At 40.7% G+C, this 22,365-nt stretch overlaps 1 protein-coding gene across 2 annotated transcripts in view; it reads left to right on the forward strand.

Annotated features, from left to right (window-relative positions):
* TFDP1 (transcription factor Dp-1) overlaps positions 1-22,365 on the forward strand; it is a 101,087-nt gene that overhangs the window by 50,467 nt on the left and 28,255 nt on the right. Inside the window, exons 3-7 of one of the 2 annotated variants that reach the window (XM_073350551.2) lie at positions 326-432; positions 6,484-6,605; positions 8,183-8,348; positions 8,526-8,669; positions 15,876-15,944. In XM_073350551.2, coding sequence (XP_073206652.1) covers positions 326-432; positions 6,484-6,605; positions 8,183-8,348; positions 8,526-8,669; positions 15,876-15,944 — 608 coding nt within the window. Of the gene's footprint in view, positions 1-325; positions 433-6,483; positions 6,606-8,182; positions 8,349-8,522; positions 8,670-15,875; positions 15,945-22,365 lie in introns of both variants that reach the window. The other variant, XM_073350543.2, reaches the window with a different exon arrangement.

Below are 22,365 nucleotides of genomic sequence, written 5' to 3' on the forward strand. Positions count from 1 at the left end.
TTTGGGGTATTTGTTTTTTAAAAGCTTGGAAGATTTAATGGATCACAGAGCATTAATTGTCCACAGCAGAGAAAGATTGGGAGGGCATACTGGGAATCTTAATTTTGTGTTTGTTTGAAGGAAGGAAAAATATATTATACTAGTATATATTTCCATTCGTAGGGTGCTTTTATGCACATCTTCAGAAATTTTGTTTTTGATGCTTGTGTAGATGCCTATTGAAAACTAGTTTTCACTGAATTTTATGTGCTTTGATATTAATATAATTTAGATTTACTGAAAGAAACAAAGCTGACCTGAAAATTTGTATTTATATTTGTTTTAGGGGTTGTTTCATTAGTGGCTGTTCATCCTTCTACAGTAAATACACTTGGAAAACAGCTCCTGCCAAAAACGTTTGGACAGTCTAATGTCAACATTGCACAGCAAGTGGTAAGGAGAGTTTAAATTTTTTTTGCCTTTGGTTGTACATATGAATCTAACTGTGTGGTTCAGTGTAAATGCATCATATAAAGCATCAGTTGTTACTAGTTCTATGTAGAACATACCGTCTCACTTTTCTGTATAGTAAAGGCTTCTTAGTGTGACTTTAAATTGTACTCGGAACATTAGTTGTTTTTGTGGGGAGAGGGAGCACGTGTTGGGCTAATCATGAAAGTTATTGACAAAAAAGTACATCAACCCTCAATACTTCAGACTACTGAATATTCAGATTCCTCTATTGTCTGTCAATCTTTCTGTGATAAATCCATGACACTTTCAAAACACACCAACCTGAAACTTTATCCAAAAGCCCATTTGCTAATATGTTATTGAGATCAAAATTGGAAAATCAGTGGGATTTTATAGATTTTTTTTGTCTGTATTTTAAAAAATGGTTATTTCAGACATTTCTGCTGAAAAGCGTATTGTAATTTTAAAAAAAGCAAAATGTGTATAGACTGGATAACTTAAGGAGCCGGTGATCAGATAAAATGATTGTCTCGACAATGCACGTTCCAAGTGCAATCCATATTACTGCAATAGCAAACAAAACCATTTGGTGAGCCATGTGACATGAACTGATATATTTATTCTGTTACGTAGGGAGAGGTGTTATAGTTAGCGTCTCTGCGGAGTAACTTTTTTGCCAAGGATTTTAATTTGCATAGAAACTGAATTATATTCTCATCTGTAAAAGTGGTTCAGGTTGTTACATTTGCAAGACACTGAGGGCACAACTGCTGCCTTTACTGTACTGTTCTCTTGGGAAAAACAGGACTTCAGCATAGCACCTTTCAAAAGCATTTCATTTTATAAAAGAAAAAATAGGTGCCATAGTATAAACACATTTGAATTTGTATGTGCATGTGCGCGTGGTTTAACGTGGATTGATTTTCAGTATACAAACACAGCACTAAGAGAATTGGTGGGGAGGGGAACTGAGCAAGAGGTGGTGTTATTGCTGAGAGAATTCAAGAAGCTACAGAGTTTTGCACGCACACACTGCACTTTATACTTCTGTAGCTAAGACAGTTCAACAATCGACTCACTCCCCAGTTTAGACTGTACAGTTATACCAATAAGCTAAACTGATTTGAATGCATCCACAGTAGGGATGTGGTAATTCACAGAAGTTGCATTTGTATAACTATTTCAGTCACGGGTATGATTGATTTTTTTTTAAACTGAAATAGTTATATAGGTACCAAGTCTTTGTGTACACCGATCCTAAGACTGTTCAACTGCAGACAGTTCTCAAGAGTCTCCACTGAGACTGTGGACTACGACCTAATGAAATGTTTGTATGACTGCAGACTATTTTATTGCATTGCAGTTCCTGTTATGAATTAAATCAGCTATTGATTTGATGTCACAGTGTAAGTCGTATGTGGTAATGACTGAGTAAAATTGGTCCTTTGTATGGGGCATTTTATCCTTTAGGTTTTCAGACAAGGAAATTTAAAAATTCTGCAGCACTTACATTAGCTTTATTAAGCTTAATTCAGTAACCCAGTGATGAAACTACTTTTAGAAGTATTGGTATCAAAGCAGGGGATAGTCAGGTTAGTCTGCATCCACAAAAACAACAAGGAGTCCAGTGGCACCTTAAAGACTAACAGATTTATTTGGGCATAAGCTTTCGTGGGTAAAAAACATCTGGAAAAGTGGTTTTTTACCCACGAAAGCTTATGCTCAAATAAATCTGTTAGTCTTTAAGGGGCCACTGGACTCCATTTTGTTTTTGTTATCAAAGCATAATCATAACGTCACAGTGTGGATTTGATTTAAATCACTAGTTAGGAAGACTCTATTTAATCATGGATTTCTACATAAAAGTGCATTCTTGTTGGTTGTTATAACCTTAATACAGATTCTTCACAACTCGGAGATAGATGTAGGTTTCATTTTTAGAAAGTACACACTAGACTTTTTTTAAGTGATTTATTTAGAAAACTTTTCAGCTTAGTTTTACAGCTATATCAGAAATGAATGATTGATTGTTTTGGTTATTTCATTTACCAAAGGTAATTGAAGCAGATATTTATGAAGTCACTGGGAAGTGAACTATCTCCAATTCAACAGGTTTAATCATTAATAATTGGAGGATTTGCTTGCCATGCTGTATTAGGGGGAGGAGAACACGAGACAGACATTTAAATTGTTTTATTTATCTAAAACAACAATATTATGTATTCTGGATTTTTTTTCAACAGCAAACATACAATATTGCAACAAAACAAGCATATGAATTTTTGAATTTAGTTAAACATTCAAGTTTTTTAAAATTGGGTTTGTTTTTTGTTAAAATTTGTTTTTACCTGAAATAGTTTAAATAAAATATTTAAAAAAAAAACAAAACAACCCAACAAATTGACTGTGTCAGCCAGGTCAATATGAAAAACTTAAAATATTGGCTTCTTCAGTTAACTCAGTTGTCTTCACCTTCGCATTCCTGTTTGTACATAATCTGGAAAAGAAAAACTAGCTTTCCTGCTTTTTCAGGTCCCACACGATTTCTCAATTTGGAATGAATTAGTCCAAAGGAGGAAAATATTTTTTCTACACTGGCAGAAGAAACTGCTGCTGTTAAAAGGGAGATTATCACTTCAACAGTCTCTGAATCCACTTAAGTGACTTCCACCAGTTCACTGGTGTGACTTTCTTTAAAACATCATCAGCAAACATATTTTTTGAATTGTTCACCCTTAACTTTGAAGTTTATTATAGTTGGCATTATGGAGGGATGATTGCTGGATGTCCATGTCATAGCCAACTCCTTTCATCATCTTCAGCACAGCTTCTCAGGATGTTGTTTCATTTGGTCAACCAGGCCCTGCCTCTATTTTTTTTTTTGCTCAAACGTGACAATTCAAGAATAATTCAGAAGGAAGACCGGCAGTCCTTAAGAAAAAAGTACGAAATAAAAAAGTTTATCAAGCTGAAGATCCTGCATGTTCAGACATGTTCCTTTCACCATCTTCAACGCAGCTTCCTCCTGAGAAGGAACACTTCTCATGATGTTGTTTCATTGGGCAACCAGGCCTTGCATTTGTTTGTTGCACTGTTTGCATTTTGCATGCATGCCTGTCTTACCCACAGGTAGAGGAACTTCATTAAAATATTCCCAAACTGGGTCTCTTTTACGGCCTGCTGCCGTTATAGGTTTTCCCTTCTAGTGAGAGAATGGTATGGTAGATCTCAAATCAATGAAGGCTACACTGAGAGAGGCTTCAAGACTTCTGGAATATGCTGCTCAAACAGTTTCACTTTTGTTTCTACTGCCTGTCCCTCCCTTCTCACATTTATCGCCAGACTTCTTCTCCTTGTCCAGATCTATTCCTCCCCCAACAATCTTCTATTCATTGAACTTTTTGAAACTTTGCACTTTTGGAGAGAGGTAAGGGATTGACTCTGTACACAAATTTGCAGAGGAACAATAGGGTTGAGGTCTGTTATTTCTCACCTCTATATATTTATTTATTCATTTATTTTAAAACATTTTTGCTGTTAACAACGAGGTTATCTCTGGAGACACAAATCCGCAGTTTGAGAACTGCAAAACTAAGCATCTTTGATGGTATCTTCTAGACTGAGCATTGAGTCCCTTTGGGTAGATAGAAATGTTAACCTAAATAATCTATACAGAAGCCCCTGGAACCCCATAAATTGGATCCCTAGTTCATGAACTATTGGAACTCATTTACAAAACTTTCCTCATATATTACATGAATATATTGGCTCATACTATAGAATTAGAATATATAATCCCTATTCCATGATGAGATATTTTGAGCTAATGTATCTTAATTACAACTATCTTTAGATAGGTTTTTCCTCAAAAAGCATTTTATCAAAAAAATCTGATTTTTTTTATTTTAAGTCGTTGATTTTTATCTACCCTGAAAATAACTCTAAATAGCTCTGAATCTGAAAAAATATATATATATTTTTGGTTTTGACCCCCATTTTCTTCTCTGTAACACATGAAATATTTTCTCTGAAATAAATACAAGTGGCCAAACAGGCATCAAAGATGGCTGTATTTAAAAAAATGTATTTACACTTAGATTATAGTCATTCAGGTGGAGTGATCTAACAGACGTAATATGGAGTCTTAACAGGATGATTTTGCTCAGTGAAAGAGTACTGTGGCACATAAGAGGAGTGCTACAGACCTTGTGAATATTTAATAGTACTTAAAATGAATCTCTGATCTAGAACAAGTCAGAAAATGCTTATATGTAACAATAATCATAAAATTAAAGGGCTTGTGCCTTGCTTCGATTTTCAAAGAAGGCCTACACCTTCTTTGAAAGGCTGTCTTTTACACTAGCATATCAGGTACCAGCTAGGGAGGAAGAATCTATGGTGCCTGGAGAACTGAGGAAACGGGAATGTTGCAAGACCCAAGAGTGTGAAAACTGGGCAGTTTAGTGCGGAGGGGATTAAACACAACTCATTTTCCCAGTGCAGATAAAGATTTTGAACTTTCAGACTCCTCCATTATCCCTGCTGCTGCTGCCGACATTGCCTGAGGAAGCTACGAAGTGCAGCAGAAGTGCTGGGGCTCTTTGAGGAGGAAAATTTTATTAGCTGACATGCAACCCTTTTATGCCTCTTCTTCTGTCAGCAACAACTAGCAGCATTGTGGGTAGGGGTTCCGGGGGCGTGACGAAAAGGTGACCTTCCACATTAGTTAGAAACTTCTGGATTATGTGGGGAAGGTAATGGGGGGGTGGGAGAAGAGAATTCAGTGCTTTCCAGCAGTTGAAAGGGAGCACAACTGATATGAGAGAGGGAGTCCCTGCATAAGGTATAGAGACAATACCCTGGTAGGAATCCCAAGAGTTTCCCCCTTCTAAGCCTGTAGGGGCTGCAGAGAAAATGGGCTTGGTTTCTCACCAGGGCTTTTGCTAGTGGGCTCCCTGATAATTGTTCATATGGACATCTGGTTAGCAGGTTTAGTCCTGTCCAGTGGGTGATGTGGAAAATCTTTCAAGCTCTGTGATCTTAATTATTAACACTTGTACTGCCAAAACATCACATCAGGGTAACTCTATTGAAATTGGACTGGGGAAGATGCTTGAGGCAGCTGGGTAGAAGGATACGGAGGCATTTGACACTCAGGAAAATATGGGGGGTGTTTTGAGGTTTTAGCTTTCAGGTTCAATTTAATGCCTTTGTTGGGGAGGTAGATGCAATTTAGATGAATAGGCAGATTTTTCTGCAAAATCAGGAAGGCTATGCTGTATCAGTTCGTTTTAGAGGCTTTTCTTCATAATTATATGCTTTCGAAAGTTATATTGTTATGCAGGATTAGATGTGAAGCACCATCCTACAGCAGAGATGAGGGTTACTGCATCATCCAGTTCTACAAATGTAGAGAAAACAGTGTTCCATATGTACTGCGAAAACTGGCTCTGTTCATGGTAAACCTGATTAATCTGAAGCGGACTGGAAGAGTGACTTTTACCCAAGTCCAAAGCTGTCTGTGTTGGTTTTGTGTTTGATGCAGTAGCAGGAAGGAGAGAGAATCAGAAGAAATGATGGGGTTGTTCTTTGCAGTAGGCACTACATTTTATGCCTACTTACCAGAGGAGTTACTGGCTTTAGAGTTCCTTTTTGTTTGCTTTCTATTATAAGCTTAGTTTATCCTTTTCTCTTTAATTTTTTTCTGACTTACTAGTGTTAAGTTGTTGAGGCTTGCTTTGACTTTTGTCAGATTTGTGCCAAATTTTGATCACAAATCAAGAAAGCAGATGAGGTTGATCAAAGGAAGGAAAAATAAAAACTTGTCACCTGAACATACAGTAGTCTAAGCCAATATGTACAAAACCCATGTACAACTGCAAGGGTTTTCTTTGGTAGGATGATGGTACTTTATTTATCTCATGGAGATAGGTGGAAATAAAGAAATGGCTCCAGAAAAGTGGGGGAAATGCATCTGAATAATGTGGGAGTCTTCTGACTGTATTCCAAATTATTTTGTTTTAACTGTAGGTTATTGGTACACCTCAGAGACCTTCAGCGCCAAATACTATCCTGGTAGGAAGTCCACATACACCCAATTCACACTTTGTATCACAGAACCAGACTGCAGACTCTTCGCCTTGGTCTGCTGGGTGAGCAAAATTCTGTTAAGTTACAAGGGATTCATAGAATTGTTTGGAAATTTTGTCCTAAAGTTCTCTTTTTTGGATTAATGTGCTCTGTAGGTACACTGATATGAAGGAGGGATTTAATTTAAGAGATCTCTAAGTTTTTGTTTAATACCTAGAGTAGAGAGAGAAATAAGAACACCTTTTCACTTCAGTGTAGCAAAAGTCAGATTTCTGAGGAAACAAACTGACACATAGTGTTCTGATGTCATGTTTACACTAAGATAGTGGCTCTTAAAAGAACAAGTGAAATCAACTGAGATTTTTCATCCTCTTGTACTGTCAGATAAAATATAAATGCAATATATTGTTTCAAACCAAACAAGCATAATTCTGTAGACCATTTTAAATGAGAAGCATAAGATCGTAGCTCAACTTGAAGAAAGCTTCACTTCTGGATTTCACATGAACGTGCTTTGGGGGTTTATTACACACACGATTGTTTTGAAGGACCCACTGATGAATGTAGTTGCTTTAAAGTTAACATTTATTGGGGTGTGTCTTTTTGGGGGGGCCCTAAGAAATATTTATATTAGGGAATTATGGAGTTGTGTTGTTCCTAAAGTATTTAAGCACCCATATATGCAGAAATTGAAAGCTGTTCCATTTGCTGACTTTCATATTTACATTTTATTGTAACAAAATATTTTTTAGTTACCCAGACAATTTTTCATTTGAAATTTATGCTGAGAACTTAACTATCATATTCTTCTAAATGCTTATGCAATAATGCTGAAAGTGCTGTAGGACGCATCTACCCTAGGTTTGAAATATTCATAGTAAAGTTGTATTCCATGACCATTCAAATCCATATTTTGGTTATTCTGTAATGTTGAATACAATATCAGATTTTCAGTATAACATACTTGACTATTTTAACTGTCCTGAATGTCAGATTATATATGCTCTAGAAAAATAAATTTTAGCTCCTCTAGTACAGAGGGTTTCTAGTTTTAGCCCTTTCTTTTTTCCCCTCAACTTGCAGATGTTAATATGAAAACACATTCCAATTACACTACTCTCCTCCTTTTCAGAAGAAACTTCTTTACCACTAATTTGACATCTTCTAAAAGTAATCATCCAAATTCATCTCTGGTATTGAAACTAGCAGAGTTACAGCAGGGATGAATTTAGCTTGACGTGTTTCATATTCAAGATAAAACCAAGAATTAGTTGTAAATTTAATCAGATCCATGATTCATAGAATCATAGAATATCAGGGTTGGAAGGGACCTCTGGAGGTCATCTAGTCCAACTCCCTGCTCAAAGCAGGACCAATCCCCGATTTTTGCCCCGATCCCTAAATGGCCCCCTCAAGGATTGAACTCACAACCCTGGGTTTAGCAGGCCAGTGCTCAAACCACGGAGCTATCCCTCCCCCCGCCTACTCAGGCGAGTAACTTTTATTGTCCTGTTCTAGGAGTACAATGCCCTCTGCTGATTAAAATTTTTAAGGGTTATATTTCAGAACAATACGTGTTTAACTGGCAAACCAGAAAACTTTGGAATATTGATCGGTTACTTTAAAACATATTTTCTAGGAAGCGCAACAAAAAGGGAGAGAAGAATGGCAAGGGTTTGCGACACTTCTCTATGAAGGTTTGTGAGAAGGTACAGAGAAAAGGAACCACCTCATATAATGAGGTGGCAGATGAGTTGGTTGCAGAGTTCAGTACCACTGATAATCACATTTCACCAAATGAATCAGTAAGTATGTTGCTGGGTTACATGCCACTTGAGTGGGGGAAAATGTGACTTCTTTGTTTTTCCTAATGCTAAATGAAACAGTTGAGACACTACCTGAGTTTACCCATCTACTGTAATACATTTTCAAACGTTTTTGTCACTAGTATGTTTTTAATTAATTCATTGTGTCTACAGCAGGCTTATGACCAGAAGAATATTAGACGACGTGTCTACGATGCCTTAAATGTCCTTATGGCTATGAACATTATCTCTAAGGAGAAGAAGGAGATCAAATGGATTGGTTTACCTACTAACTCGGCTCAGGAATGTCAGAATTTAGAGGTATACATGTGGGAAATTCAGTAGTTGATATTTTTGTTTAGCTAAATCTTAAAGATTTTTAATGTGATCTAATCCTACCTGAATATGGTCTTCTGAGCTATTGGGTATTTGAGTCCCTTTGGGGACTGCCTTTCCAATTCCAGCAGGCGTGAGAGCAAATCACTGTGGACAAGTGTGGCTTGGAGATCGCAATATCAGAATGTTTTATCCACTTTACCTTCCTCCCTCTACCCTATCCCCTCTTCCCATCTCTCTTCTGAGACTGTCCTCACAAGCACCTGCTAAGACAAGATTGTGACTCCCTTCTGACCATAGGAGCTATAGAACCAGTGCCTGTTCAGCACAAAGGGAAGGGGTTCTATTAAGGTACAGAAACTCCTCATTTGACGTCATCCCGGTTAACGTTGTTTTGTTGTCACGTTGCTGATCAATTAGAGAACATGCTCATTTAAAGTTGCGCAATTCTCCCTTATAACATTGTTTGGCGGCCGCCTGTTTTGTCTGCTGCTTGCAGAAAGAGCAGCCCATTGGCGCTAGCTGGTGGGGGCTTGTAACCAGGATGGTCCGGCAGCCCCCCATCAGCTCCCAGCTCCCCTAAATTCCCTGTGCAGCAGCCACCCAGCAGGCTATCAATCAGGGTGGATTTGATTTAAATCACTAGTCAGGAAGACTCTATTTAATCATGGATTTCTACATAAAAGTGTATTCTTGTTGGTTGCTATAACCTTAATACATATTCTTCACAACTCCACAATAGATGTAGGTTTCATTTTTAGAAGGTACACAACAGACCTTTTTAAAGTGATCTAGTTAGAAAACTTTTCAGCTTAGTTTTACAGCTATATCAGAAAATGAATGATTGTTTTGGTTATTTCATTTACCAAAGGTAATTGAAGGGAGATATTTATGAAGTCATTGGGAGGTGAATTATCTCCAATTCAACAGGTTAATCATTAATATTTGGAGGATTTTCTTGCCGTGCTGTATTAGGAGGAGGAGAACACCAGACAGACATTTAAATTGTTTTATAAGTCAGTCTTCACCTTTGTTTTCCTGTTCATAATCTGGAAAAGAAAAACAAGCTTTCCTGCTTTTTCAGGTCCCACATGATTTCTCAATTTGGAATGAATTAGTCCAAAGGAAGAAAATATTCTTTCGACACTGGCAGAGGAAGCTACTGCTGTTAAAAGGGAGATTATCACTTCAACAGTCTCTGAATCCAAGTGCTTAAGTGACTTCCACCAGTTCACTGGTGTGACTTTCTTTAAAATATCAGCAAACATATTTCTTGAATTGTTCACCCTTAACTCTGACATTTATTATAGTTGGCATTATGGAGGGATGATTGCTGGATGCCTGTCATAGCCAACTCTTCCTTTTCAGCAGTTAAGGTTTGACCCTGGTACCAACTCTTGAGAATATTTACAAAAAAATGAGCTGGACATAGTGCTTGTCCCATTTGTTTTTTTAATGCTTGTAATTTAACTCTGTCATTGCATATTTCTCTTTTTAAGATCTCCCTCAGTTCCTTCCAAATTTCAACAGCGTCTGCAATAAAACCGCTATTTCCCTGCATTGTGTTCAAGGCTACAGAAATAGGCTTCAGGGGACTCGGCATGTGTTCAACCCAATGTTGAAAACTTTGGCTGTGATAGTGCCATCTATTTTTTCATGATTTTTTTCATGATTTCACAAACTGTCATTGGATTAGGCTAGTTCTTGATATAGTGCTCAAAACAGTCCACTACTGAGTTCCATTGCACGTCTTGTGGGAGAGTTAGCTTGGTTCCTCCCACTTTTTTCAGAGCAGCTGCTGAAAAGTGGTTGTTATGGCAGTATTTTTCAGTTTCAACAACTGTATGTTGTTAGCTTGGGACTCTCTTCTAAATAATTTCTTCTCATCTTGGATACATTTGCTGCATTGTCTGTGACCAAGCTGTGTACTAGACATTTGGATTTTTTCCCCACAGTTTGTTATAGCTTTTACTGCTGCTACTTGTAAATACTCTGCCTTTTGTGCATTTCCTGATGTATCAATTGTTTCTGTAAGGAAGACATTCCCTTCTTCTGTTGTCACAGAGGCACATACAATGGGATCATTGTGGACACCCATCAAGATTCAGGTTAACAATTTTATCCTCTAGACCTTTTGCACACTGCTCAATTTCTCTTTCATACGCTTTATCCAGCAATTTGCCTGCAACATCTGTGCTGTTGGGTAGACTGTATCCTGGTCTTAATGATTGAACCATGTTAATGAAATGTGGGTTCCCAATCATATGGAAAGGAGAGTTTGTTGCATAAACAAACCCGGGCAATTTTTTCATCAATTACCTCTTTTTTGTAATCTGCTGGTTCTTATCACAAACTTATCTATGGTTGTTTCTGGATGATGGAGATTTTTTTTTTCTTTTTGCTATACTGTGGCTATGTGACCTACATGATGTGATGAAACATTGTCATTGGCAGATAACTCTGAAACTAGAGAAAATGATGGTGATCTTGAAGGTGGATAGTCTTCAGAATCCTGTATGTCAAGGATGGATTCTCCTAAACAAAATAAGTCAATGCAGTTATTTAATTAATATTCCCATGCTGATCCTTTAGTATTACTCATTGCATTCACTGACACGCAGTACTACTTTAAAGGTGAAATTGTAAAAGGAAGATCTGCCTATTTCAGCTATTTATTTTTTTATCACAATTGCATCTAAAACTCTCTTTTTTGCTCAAACGTGACAATTCAAGAATAATTCAGAAGGAAGACAGGCAGTCCTTAAGAAAAAAGTACGAAATAAAAAAGTTTACCAAGCTGAAGATCCTGCATGTTCCGACATGTTCCTTTCACCATCTTCAACGCAGCTTCCTCCTGAGAAGAAACACTTCTTATGATGTTGTTGTTTCATTTGGGCAACCAGGCCTTGCATTTCTTTGTTGCACTGTTTACATTTTGCACGCATGCTTGTCTTACCCACAGGTAGAGGAACTTCATTAAAATATTCCCAAACTGGGTCTCTTTTACGGCCTGCTGCCATTATAGGTTTTCCCCTCTAGTGAGAGAATGGTATGGTAGATCTCAAATCAATGAAGGCTACACTGAGAAAGGCCTCAAGATGTCTGAAATATGCTGCTCAAACAGTTTCACTTTTGTTTCTACTGCCTGTCCCTCCCTTCTCACATTTATCTCCAGACTTCTCCTTGTCCAGATCTATTCCTCCCCCAACAATCTTCTATTCATTGAACTTTTTGAAACTTTGCACATGTCCCACTCCTGCCCCCCACTCCTTTATCCCATCTCCACAGAGCGGGGAAGGGGAGGGACATGACAGGGCTCACAACGTGGGGAGCTTGCTGGAAGTAACTGCTGTTTCAACTTGCTGATCTACTATTAAACTGTTTGTTAAAATTTATACTCTTTTGACTGACAAAAACACTAGATACTTGAATTGCTATATACTCGTCCTCACAAGATCACCCTACACGTTAGCTTGCTGGAACTCAGCAGTCAGAAATGCCTGTCTCCATTTTATGCCATTGATCAGAGTCAGGTGCATCAAGAGCATGACAGAAAATGTGGCCTGCATGTTTTATGTTGACCAGCAAAGGGGAGTGAGATCACATTCCCTTTACTCTAAGCCATAACACTATGGAATTGGTGCATACTCAGTCATATCTACATATTTGCAGTGTACCTTTCTGGCATTCAGAACCTCATAGTAGACTCGCTAAGCAGAAATTTTGCACAGGATTATGAATGGGAGCTAGACCGTTGGATTCTCAGTTGCTTATTTTAGATTTGGGTCTTCTGTAGGGGGACCTCTTCATCATTACCATGAACAAGAAGTGCACTCAGTTCTGTTCAAGAGAGGGACTGGGTCGCCACTCCTGGGGGATGCCTTTCTCCTTCTTTGGACACTGTGGCTATTGTTTGCTTTTCTCCCATTGTCTCTAATATTGAAAGTAGAGAACAAGACAGAAGAAGGCCAACTTTATACTGATAGTCCCAATGTGGCCAAGACAGACATGGCTTCCTTACCTCATGCAGCTGGCAGATCATCAGGCAATTAGTCTCCCAGTCATTCCCCATCTCCTCTCTCTGGATACTGGTTGGTCCTTCATCCAAACCTCTGCATTCTTTGCCTCAAAGCATAGCTCATCGATGGTTCATAGGGATAGAAACTACCTGCTCTGCAGGTGAAAAGGGTATTTTAAATAGCAGGAAGGACTCTACGCACAATACCAACCTGCAAAAGTGTAATATATTTAGCCATTGGCACATTCTGCGACATCTTTCACCTTTCATCATCTTTGCTATTGGTCTACATTCTATAACTGAAGAACTCGGGGTTATCTCAGAGTTCTGTTAGAATTCACTTGGCAGCTAGCATGACTTATTCCATTCTCTGGCAGAAGGTTTCTCAGTGTTTGCTCACCCGATTAAGGTGAGAATTGTCAAAAGTCTGGGGAAACTCTTCCCTCAAATTAAACATTCTACTCTGGTTTGGGACCTCAGTGCTCAGGTGCCTATGATACCTACCTTTGATTCAATGGTTCCCTGTTCACTACTGAATTTATCTATGAAGATGGCCTTGTTGGTAGCCATTAGGTCTGCTCAAAGAGTTGGAGAGAGAGGGGGTCCCTACAGGCAACCCCTGTCTTTGCTGTATTTGTCAAAGATAAATTTTTGCTACAGCTTCACCCAAAGTTCTTAACTAAGCTATCAGCAGAATTCTGTATTAACCAGGTTATTCATTTCCCAGTTTTCTTCCTCAAACCATATCTGGCTAGGGGGATGCTGCATTGCGTAAGAGTGCATTAGTCTTTTACATGGACAGAACTAAATTATTTAGAAAATGTCCCAAATTGTTTGTATCAATTTGCTGACAGATGTAAAGAATCTACAGTTTCCAGACAAAGACTCTCTAGGTGGGTATCTGGATGCATCATTTCTTGTGATCAGTATAATGATATTCAGCCTCTTCTTAGGGTATTAGCCCATTCAGCGAGGTGTGTCTCTACCTTAGTAGTTTTTCTCAAGAATGTTTCCATCACTGAGATCTGTAGAGCTGCAACTTGAACCTCTATACACACTTCTTTTCAAAGCAGTTTGTAGTAATCTATAATTCAGATTTGTATGCTGTGTCTGGCTCTGCACTATTATTTCAGTATTGGACTTGACTCCAAAGCCCCCTCTTTTTCATGAGGATACTGCTTGGTGGTCACCTGAAATGGAAAACCCATAGGAACACTGCTTGAAGAGGGAAAGGTTACTCATCCTGTGCAGTAACTGTAGTTCTTCAAGATAGTGTGTGTCCCTATGAATGCTCTAACTCTGCTTTGGGGTTTCCTTTAAGAGACCTTGCAGTCTAGATGGAACTGAGTGCAGTTCACCTGCACAGCTCTATATGACCTCGGCGCAGGGCATGAGGCCAAGTAGAGGGCATGTACAAGCTGAACGGGCACTGCTACTGAAAATCTCCAATCCAAGCTGCATCCTTCTGAAGAGGAGCACCGATACATAGGGCCCTACCAAATTCACGGCCATGAAAAATGTGTCACGGACGGTGAAATCTGGTCTTGCATGTGCACTTACCCTATACTGTACAGATTTCACAGGGGAGACCAGTGTTTCTCAAATTGGGGGCCCTGACACAAAAGGAAGTTGCAGAGGGGTCGCAAGGTTATTTTAGGGAGGTTGCAGTATTGCCACCCTTACTTCTGTGCTGCCTTCAGATCTGGTGGGCTGGAGTCGGGCGGCTGTTAGCTGGGCACCCACCTCTGAAGGCAGTGCACCACCAGCAGCAGTGCAGAAGTAAGGATGGCAATAGTATACCATGCCACCCTTACTTCTGTGCTGCTGCCTTCACATCTGGGCAGCTGGAGAGTGGCAGCTGCTGACTGAGGGCCCAGCTCTGTAGGCAGCAGCACAGAAGTAAGGCTGGCAATACCATACCATGCCATCCTTACTTCTGTGTTACTGTTGACTCCGGCTCTGCCTTCAGGGGTGGGCACTTGGCCATACTCATCATAACTGGTACTGCAGTTAGTATTGTAGCAGCCAGAATTAGCAAATTATTGCTGTTCTTCTTTCTGTGCAAATTAAGACCCAATCTGAATTTCAAACTTTCAAATTCTCAGACATTTGATTCTTACATAAGAAAAAATTATTTGTTTCTTTTTATTTGGAGGAAGTGTGTAATGTGGAAATGGGTAAAAAAAATTTTTTAACTTCCAAACAAAACGCAGCATTGCCTCTAGACTGAGGCTAACCAGCCCAAGAGAGTAGCTTTTCCAGGAAGTTTTGAGTATTTGGAAATAGAGATTATAATGTGAGTTCTGTTGTAATTTTAGTTATAACTGAGTTTACCCAGGTACCTTTTATAATAAATGTGGGGTTTTTATAAACTTGTAAAATTGCACTGCTTAATGCACAAACAATACTGTCCTGTATCAACGGAAAATGTGTAGCTTCACCCTTTAAATAAATGTTTCCAAAACAGGCCAAGTATTCAGGGATATAGGTTTTTCTGAAAATTTTACCCCAAACCCCATTTTCTAAAGCATCGTACTCATTTAGGCCTTCATCCCTGTCAATGGAATTGTCTTGTAAGTGCCTACATTCCTTTTGAAGATGAGATTTAGGTGTATAAATCAGTAAGGCAGTGGAATGTTGAGTGCAGCAACTCCTGAATACCTTTAAAAATCTGTGCCTTAAGATAAATCCTCTTGACTGCTAGGTACTTCTGAAATTATCTATAGTGTATATGTTCGCTGGAGTTTGTTGTTTTGACACCTATGATTTCATAACACACAATTTGCTGTAATGAGTAAGGTCTTTGGCTTGAAATAATCTTGCAAATAGTTTTAGTTTAATTGTGTTAATATGTAAATATCTGAATTAAACTGTCAAAGCACACCACATATGAGATTTCTCTTTCACTAGCTTAGATAGTATATGCCATAAATTTAAGTTTTGAGCCTGGGACTATCTTTTTATATGTGATTTTAATATAATGCTCTCTAGTTTCCAATTGATGTAAAAACTTTTGTTTTTTGAGACCGTACACTAAAAAGCAGTATAAAATTATAATTTATTAAAATTCAGTGGATGGCATTTTTAGACATTTTTAATGTCAAATGTTTTCATCATAAAATATATTTGAGTATGAAATACTGTTTAAAATAAAACCCCTTTTCTTTCTGAAGGTGGAGAGACAGAGAAGACTTGAAAGAATAAAGCAAAAACAGTCTCAGCTACAAGAACTTATTCTACAGGTACAGTCAAGGTACTCTTGTCTGTAGGGCAAGGTAACTTGTATTTGTATACCAGTTTTCTTACACATATTAAAAACAAAAGATCTAGCGGGAGATGGAAGAATATACACCCATGTGAATTTAGCACTGTAGCCAAGATGGTTGTCAGCTTCTCCTACAGCACAAGAACCCAGTGTTCTGTGTTAAATTCTGTGGCAGCTTCAAGTGCATTTTAACTGACAATGACAATATAACCTTTTTATTCCTTGAATTTTGACATTCAGTTCAGATCTCAGATTTGAAATGTATGTTTATTTTACAGCTGTTCTCATATTTGAAAATTTTATTTATAACGAGTACTGGCATTTTATTTTCTGTGATTCGTGACCTAAGAATACAGCCCTGTCACCAAATTTGTCTGCCAAATATATTACAGTAGAAAATTAAGTTTTGAGTCCTCATGTTTGGAAAAATAACTTTCGGTATGTGAACCAGTTCCATGTTGAAACACTAATTCTAAAAGATGTGAGATACACCACTTTTCATCTCAATGGAGTAACTCTGAAATGTAATTTATGTTAATTTAAAAGCCAAATTTAAACTCTTTCTTTGCTTATCACTTTAGCAGAAAGATCTAGATAATGTTCTTCTTCCAGTAATGTTCTTATGGTTCCAGTAGTGTTCCTACTGTAGGTGTGCTTGTGTCCCTAAGCTGCTGATCGGAGAAGTTCAGCAGTAGTGTCCATTAGGCCAGCACATCTGCTATGTCTCCTCATTCTATGCCATGAGGCTAGTCAGCTCATGCCGGCTAAACCCTCTGTTTCTTCTCAACTGCCCCTGGCTAGAGACAGAGCTATTCACAGTCAGAAATAACTATCCTAACCATTTGCATTTTTATAGTTAGCTAGTCTCAAAGGGCAGGTCTACACTGCAGCAGGGATAGATGCTCTGAGATTGATCCACTGGCAGTTGATTTAGCAGGTCTATTAAAGACCTGCCAAATCAACTGCAGATTGCTCTCCAGTTGATCCCTGTACTCTACCCCCTGACGAGAAGAGTAAGGTAAGTCGACAGGAGGTTTTCTCCCATCGACCCCCTGCGATGTAGACCCCACGGTAACTCTACCTAAGGTACGTCGACTCCAGCTACGTGAATAACGTAGCTGGAGTTGCATAACGTAGGGCGACTTACCGCGGTAGTGTAGACATAGCCTTAGTTAGTAAAGTTGTGGGGTTTTTTCCTTACGTCATTTTTTTCTGTTTAAAAAAAAAAACAAACTTTTTTTTTTTAAATACCCCGCATTTACTTCCTCACTGTGGGGACCCTTTCCCCTACGAGATATGCTTGGTTCACGGGCTTCAAGAAGAGCCTCGCTTGCAAGGAGGCAATCCCGGTTGCAGACAAGCATTCCCAATGTATTTGCTGCCTCGAGGAAAGCCACATCCAGCAGATGTGAGGTCTCTGCCAGCAACTCATGCCATGCTCACGTAATGACACAGAGCTCCGACAGAAGATTATCTTCATGGAGCCGGCTCTCAGACCCTCTCAGGACATGCTCCATGAGTCACCTGGCAGATGTGAGTCTTTCTCACAACCCTCTACATTCTAAAGGCTGTGGGTTGAAGAGAAGCAAGCTTCTGACCCTTCTCACAAGTCATTGGAGAAGAAGGTGGGAAGCCCCCATAGTGAGCCCCGAGATAGGCATAAGTGATCCCAATCACGCTCAATATCTTTGGCACCAACACCTTCCCAGCATGGTACCCACACCTCACAGAAAATGACAGCAGCAGGTACCATTGACATACCCATGGACCTAATGGGTACAGGCACTGAGTCATCGGCACCGATGGACAGGAGTAAGCTCTCCACTAAAATGGTGCTCCTGGTTCGTGAGTGTCTATCAGTACTGTCAACAACACCTCATCTGGCACCTGAGTGAGTGGTACGGGCAAGATCCTTGTCCCCCCGGCACCATGCTGGTCAGTACCAGCAGAATTCCGTCATTCCAGAGACCTCTTCATATCGGATGTACAGAAGTCCCCGCTTCTCGACATCGGGACCTCCACACTGAGCCTCTGCCTAGCACGGTAATCATCTCTGTTGCCATGCCACTCTTCTCCGCTGTCTAGCAAGGGTTCAGATAGCAAGCCAGAGGAAGTGGTAGTACTCCTTCCAGGCTCCGTGTGGTGCCCAGTATGAAAAGGATCCTAGAGTATACCCTGAGATGGCTCCACCAACACCATCCTGATATGACCATTCACGGGCACCATTGCTGGGCTCTGTACCCACCACCCCAGTGGCCATATTGGGACCAGCATATTGCCAGCATGCCTCTTGAGCTTTGAGCCTCACCCAAGAACCCTTGATGCACACTCCCTTTGCTGCAGCATCCAGAGCTCTGGAGCCTGTGGAAGACGTTATGGAGGAACATGAGGGCAGTGCTGAGGAAGAAGTGACCCCAGTGACCATAGTTTTATCCGGGGAGGAGGAGGGTATTATACCTTCCCCATCATCTTTGGCTGATGACTTTTGCAGATGCTCTCCAAATACCACTGGAAGAAGTCAGACACCCTCCATTCTTTCTCTTATTAAAAGATCACCCTTCCTATTAACAAGGCCATCTTGGACCCGGCAAGAACAATCTGGCAAACCCCAGCATCAGTAGCACCTACCTGCAAGCAGGCAGACAAAAAATACTATGTCCCAGCTAAGGAAGCTGAATTCCTCTTCTCCCACCATCCATCCAACTCCATCATAGTGGACGCTGTCAACTCCAATGGCCATAAACTCCAGATGGGGTCCACTCCCTATGACAGTGACTGGAAGCACCTGGACCTTTTCGGAAGAAAAGCATACTCCTTGGCCACGCATCGATTCCATATCACCAGTTACCAAGCCCTCATGACAAAATAAGATTATATAAATTATTCAGAACTGACTGATTTTATTGAATAGCTGCCAGAGTCACAGCATTACCAATTTAAGGCCATTATCCAGGAAAGCCAGTTAGTGGCAAAGACAACACTGCAGTCTGTCCACGATGCAGCCGACACAGTGGCGAGGTCCATCTTCATGGTGGTGGTGATGCGACGAGCGTCATGGCTTCATTTGTTGGGCTTTCCCAAAGGAGGTACAGTCAACTGTTGAAGGCCTTCCTTTTGAGGGCATGAAGCTCTTCACAAAAAAGACTGATGCCTCCCTTCACACCCTGAAGGACTCTAGTGCCACTGTCCTTTCACTGGTCATCTACATGCCAGGAGACGACAAGGAGGTTCAGTCACTAATCCCAGCATAGACCATGCACACCCCAATATCTGGCTCAATGCCACTACAAGCCAAAGAGAAAGAAAAGGAAATTTTCTAGGTGTAAACCACCTGGCCTGCAATCTTCCTCATCCCAGCTGTCTTTGTCCAAACACTAATTTTGGCAGGTTGATCAAGGCATGGATAGACCACTCCTCCAACCACTACAGCTGACCAGTGCTATATACCTATTTAGCCACCCATTGGCAGTGTTCCGCAGTGCCTGGGAAAACATAACATCGGACCAATCGGTCATAGAGATAATTCACACTGGGTATTCCATCCATTTTACCTCCCTACGCCCTCTACAACACCTTTCCCCATCCCTCTTCAGGGACCCTTCTCACAAGAGTTTACTACGACAAGAGATAGATCGCTACCTCCAGTTAGAAGCCATAGAACCAGTACCTCAACATCTACAAGGCAAAGGGAGGTGGTAGAATCTCCTTCCTTAGAGGTTTTTAAGGTCAGGCTTGAGAAAGCCCTGGCTGGGATGATTTAACTGGGAATTGGTCCTGCTTTGAGCAGGGGGTTGGACTAGATGACCTTCTGGGGTCCCTTCCAACCCTGATATTCTATGATTCTATGATTCAAAGGGTTCTACTCTCTGTATTTTCTAATAGCCAAGAGGAAGAGAGACTGGAGCTCCTATACTAGATCTCAGACCGCTCAACAAGTTTGTCAAAGCTCAAAAATTCAAGGTGGTCACTTTAGCAACGATCATTCCAGTGTTAGAACAGGGAGACTGGTTTTTGGCCCTCAATTTTTAGGATACCTAATTTCATATCTCAATCCTACCGTCTCACAGCCAATTTCTCAGATTCACTCTAGAACAAGACGACTACCAATACGCAGTGCTCTCCTTTGGACTATCATCAGGCTGAAGAGTATTTTCCAAAGTTGTCTCAGTAGTAGTCATGCACTTACACTCCCAAGGGATCATAATTTAGCCTTATCTGGATGATTGCTTCCTCAAAGCCCCATCTCTCCTAGAGGCTCACCGAGTCACCAAAACTATAATATGCCTGTTTATAGAATTGGGCCTACAGATAAACGCCCAGAATAAACGCATTCTAGTACAGCACCTGGAATTTATAGGCGCAGACTTTGACTCGCTATGGGCCACAGTTCTTCATCATCATAGATTTCTCTCCCTGGTTGCACTCATAGAGACCATACAAAGCAGCCCGCTAATATCAGCCAGACACTGCTTCCAACTTTTGGGGCATGTGGCAGTGAGCACAGCGGTAATACCACATGCCAAGCTTCACATGTGATGCCTTCAGCTGTGGTTCAGCTCAGTTTGCAGACCAAACCGGGCCAGGTTAGAGAAACCCCTATCACCACTCTCCAGGATCAAAAACTTCTTAGTCCACTGGAAAGACCCAACCAACATTTGCAGAGGGATTTCCTTCTTGCAGCATCATCTGCTATTGCTTATCACCACCGACACATGGCTCATAGGGTGGGGTACACATCTAAATGACCTTACCACGCAAGGCAAGTGGTCACCCACGGAGATGTCCCTTCACATCAGTGTCCTCAATCTCAGGGTGGTCCAGAATGCCTGCATGCACTTCCTGTCATTGATCAAAGGATCACACATGAGAATTCTAACAGACAACATAGCCTGCCTGTATTACATAAATCAACAAGGGGGAGTCAGGTCACCCTCTCTTTGTACAGAAGTGTTAAGACTGGAACTGGTGTATCTCCCACAACATCACACTGTCTGCAGCCTATTTCCTGGGCACACACAACTCAGTCAGTCTCAGCCCTTGTCTACACTGGGGTGGGGGGATCGATCTAAGTTACGCAACTTCAGCTACGTGAATAACGTAGCTGAAGTCAACATACTTAGATCGACTTACCGTGGTGTATTCTCCGTGGTGAGTCGACTGCTGCCACTCCCCCATCGGCTCTTCCTGTGCCTCTCGTGGCGCTGGAGTACAGGAGTTGACGGGAGAGTGCTCGGGACTTGGTTTATCACGTCTAGACTAGACACAATAAATCGATCCCTGCTAGATTGATCGCTGCCCACCAATCCGGCGGGTAGTGAAGACATACCCTCAGTTGCAAATTCCCACACAACCACGAATGGGCGCTAGACCTAGTAATACTTCACGATGTATTCAGGCAGGGGGGAATGCCAACCATAGACTTGTTCACCACTTACCTGAATAAGAAAATGTCCATGCTACAGCTCCAGAATGGGGATAGGACAGCACTTCTCGGGCAATGCTCTTGTCCTCCCCTGAAAAAGGGGCTTCTTTGTGCCTCTCCTCCTTTTCACCTGCTATCGAAGGTCCTGCTGAAAATAAAGAGAATGAGCATATGTCATTCTGATCACTCCTACTCGGCCAAGACAAATCTGGTACCTTTACATGTCACAGCTCATGACATGCCTACCGATCTCTCTCCCAGTCATTCCGTACCTCCTCTCCCAGGACAGAGGACGTACCCTACATCCCAACTCGGGGGTCCTTCACCTCAAGGTATGGCTCCTTGGTTCAAACACCTAGAAAGCTTCTGTTCGAAGGAGATGTAAGAGTAGTATTACACAGAAAGTCCTCAACACAACGTTCCTACCTGCAAAAACGGTCCAGTTTTGGATTTGGTGTACTTCCCAACAAATCTCCCTGACATCCTCAACTCTTCCACATATCTTAAACTGTGCGCTGGCCCTAAAAAATCAGGGTGATCTCTAAGCTCTCTGAGGCCACCTAGCAGGTATACCCCCCTTCCATCAGTAATAGAGGGACACTCTGTGCTATCACACCCAACTACTGAAAGGTACCTCACGGGTATAATAAACCTCTTCCCACAACTTTGACTTCCTACTCCTACATGGGACCGAAACCTGGTACCAAAAGTACTGACTAGGCCTCTCTTTGAACCCATGACCACCTGTTTGCTTATGTACCTCTCAATGAAAATGGCCTTCCTGATAGCTATTACCTTAACTAGGAGAAATAGCAGCTCTGATGGCGCATGGTATTCTTTTGGGATAAGGTTATGCTCAGGCCACATCCGAAATTCATTCCTAAAGAAACCTCCCTGTTTCACGTGAATCAATTGATTAATATTCCAACCTTCTATTTCAAGCCTCACAGAGACAACATGGAGGCTATATTACACA

The sequence above is a fragment of the Lepidochelys kempii genome, chromosome 1 (assembly GCF_965140285.1).
Source record: "Lepidochelys kempii isolate rLepKem1 chromosome 1, rLepKem1.hap1, whole genome shotgun sequence".
Taxonomy (NCBI): Eukaryota; Metazoa; Chordata; order Testudines; family Cheloniidae; genus Lepidochelys; species Lepidochelys kempii.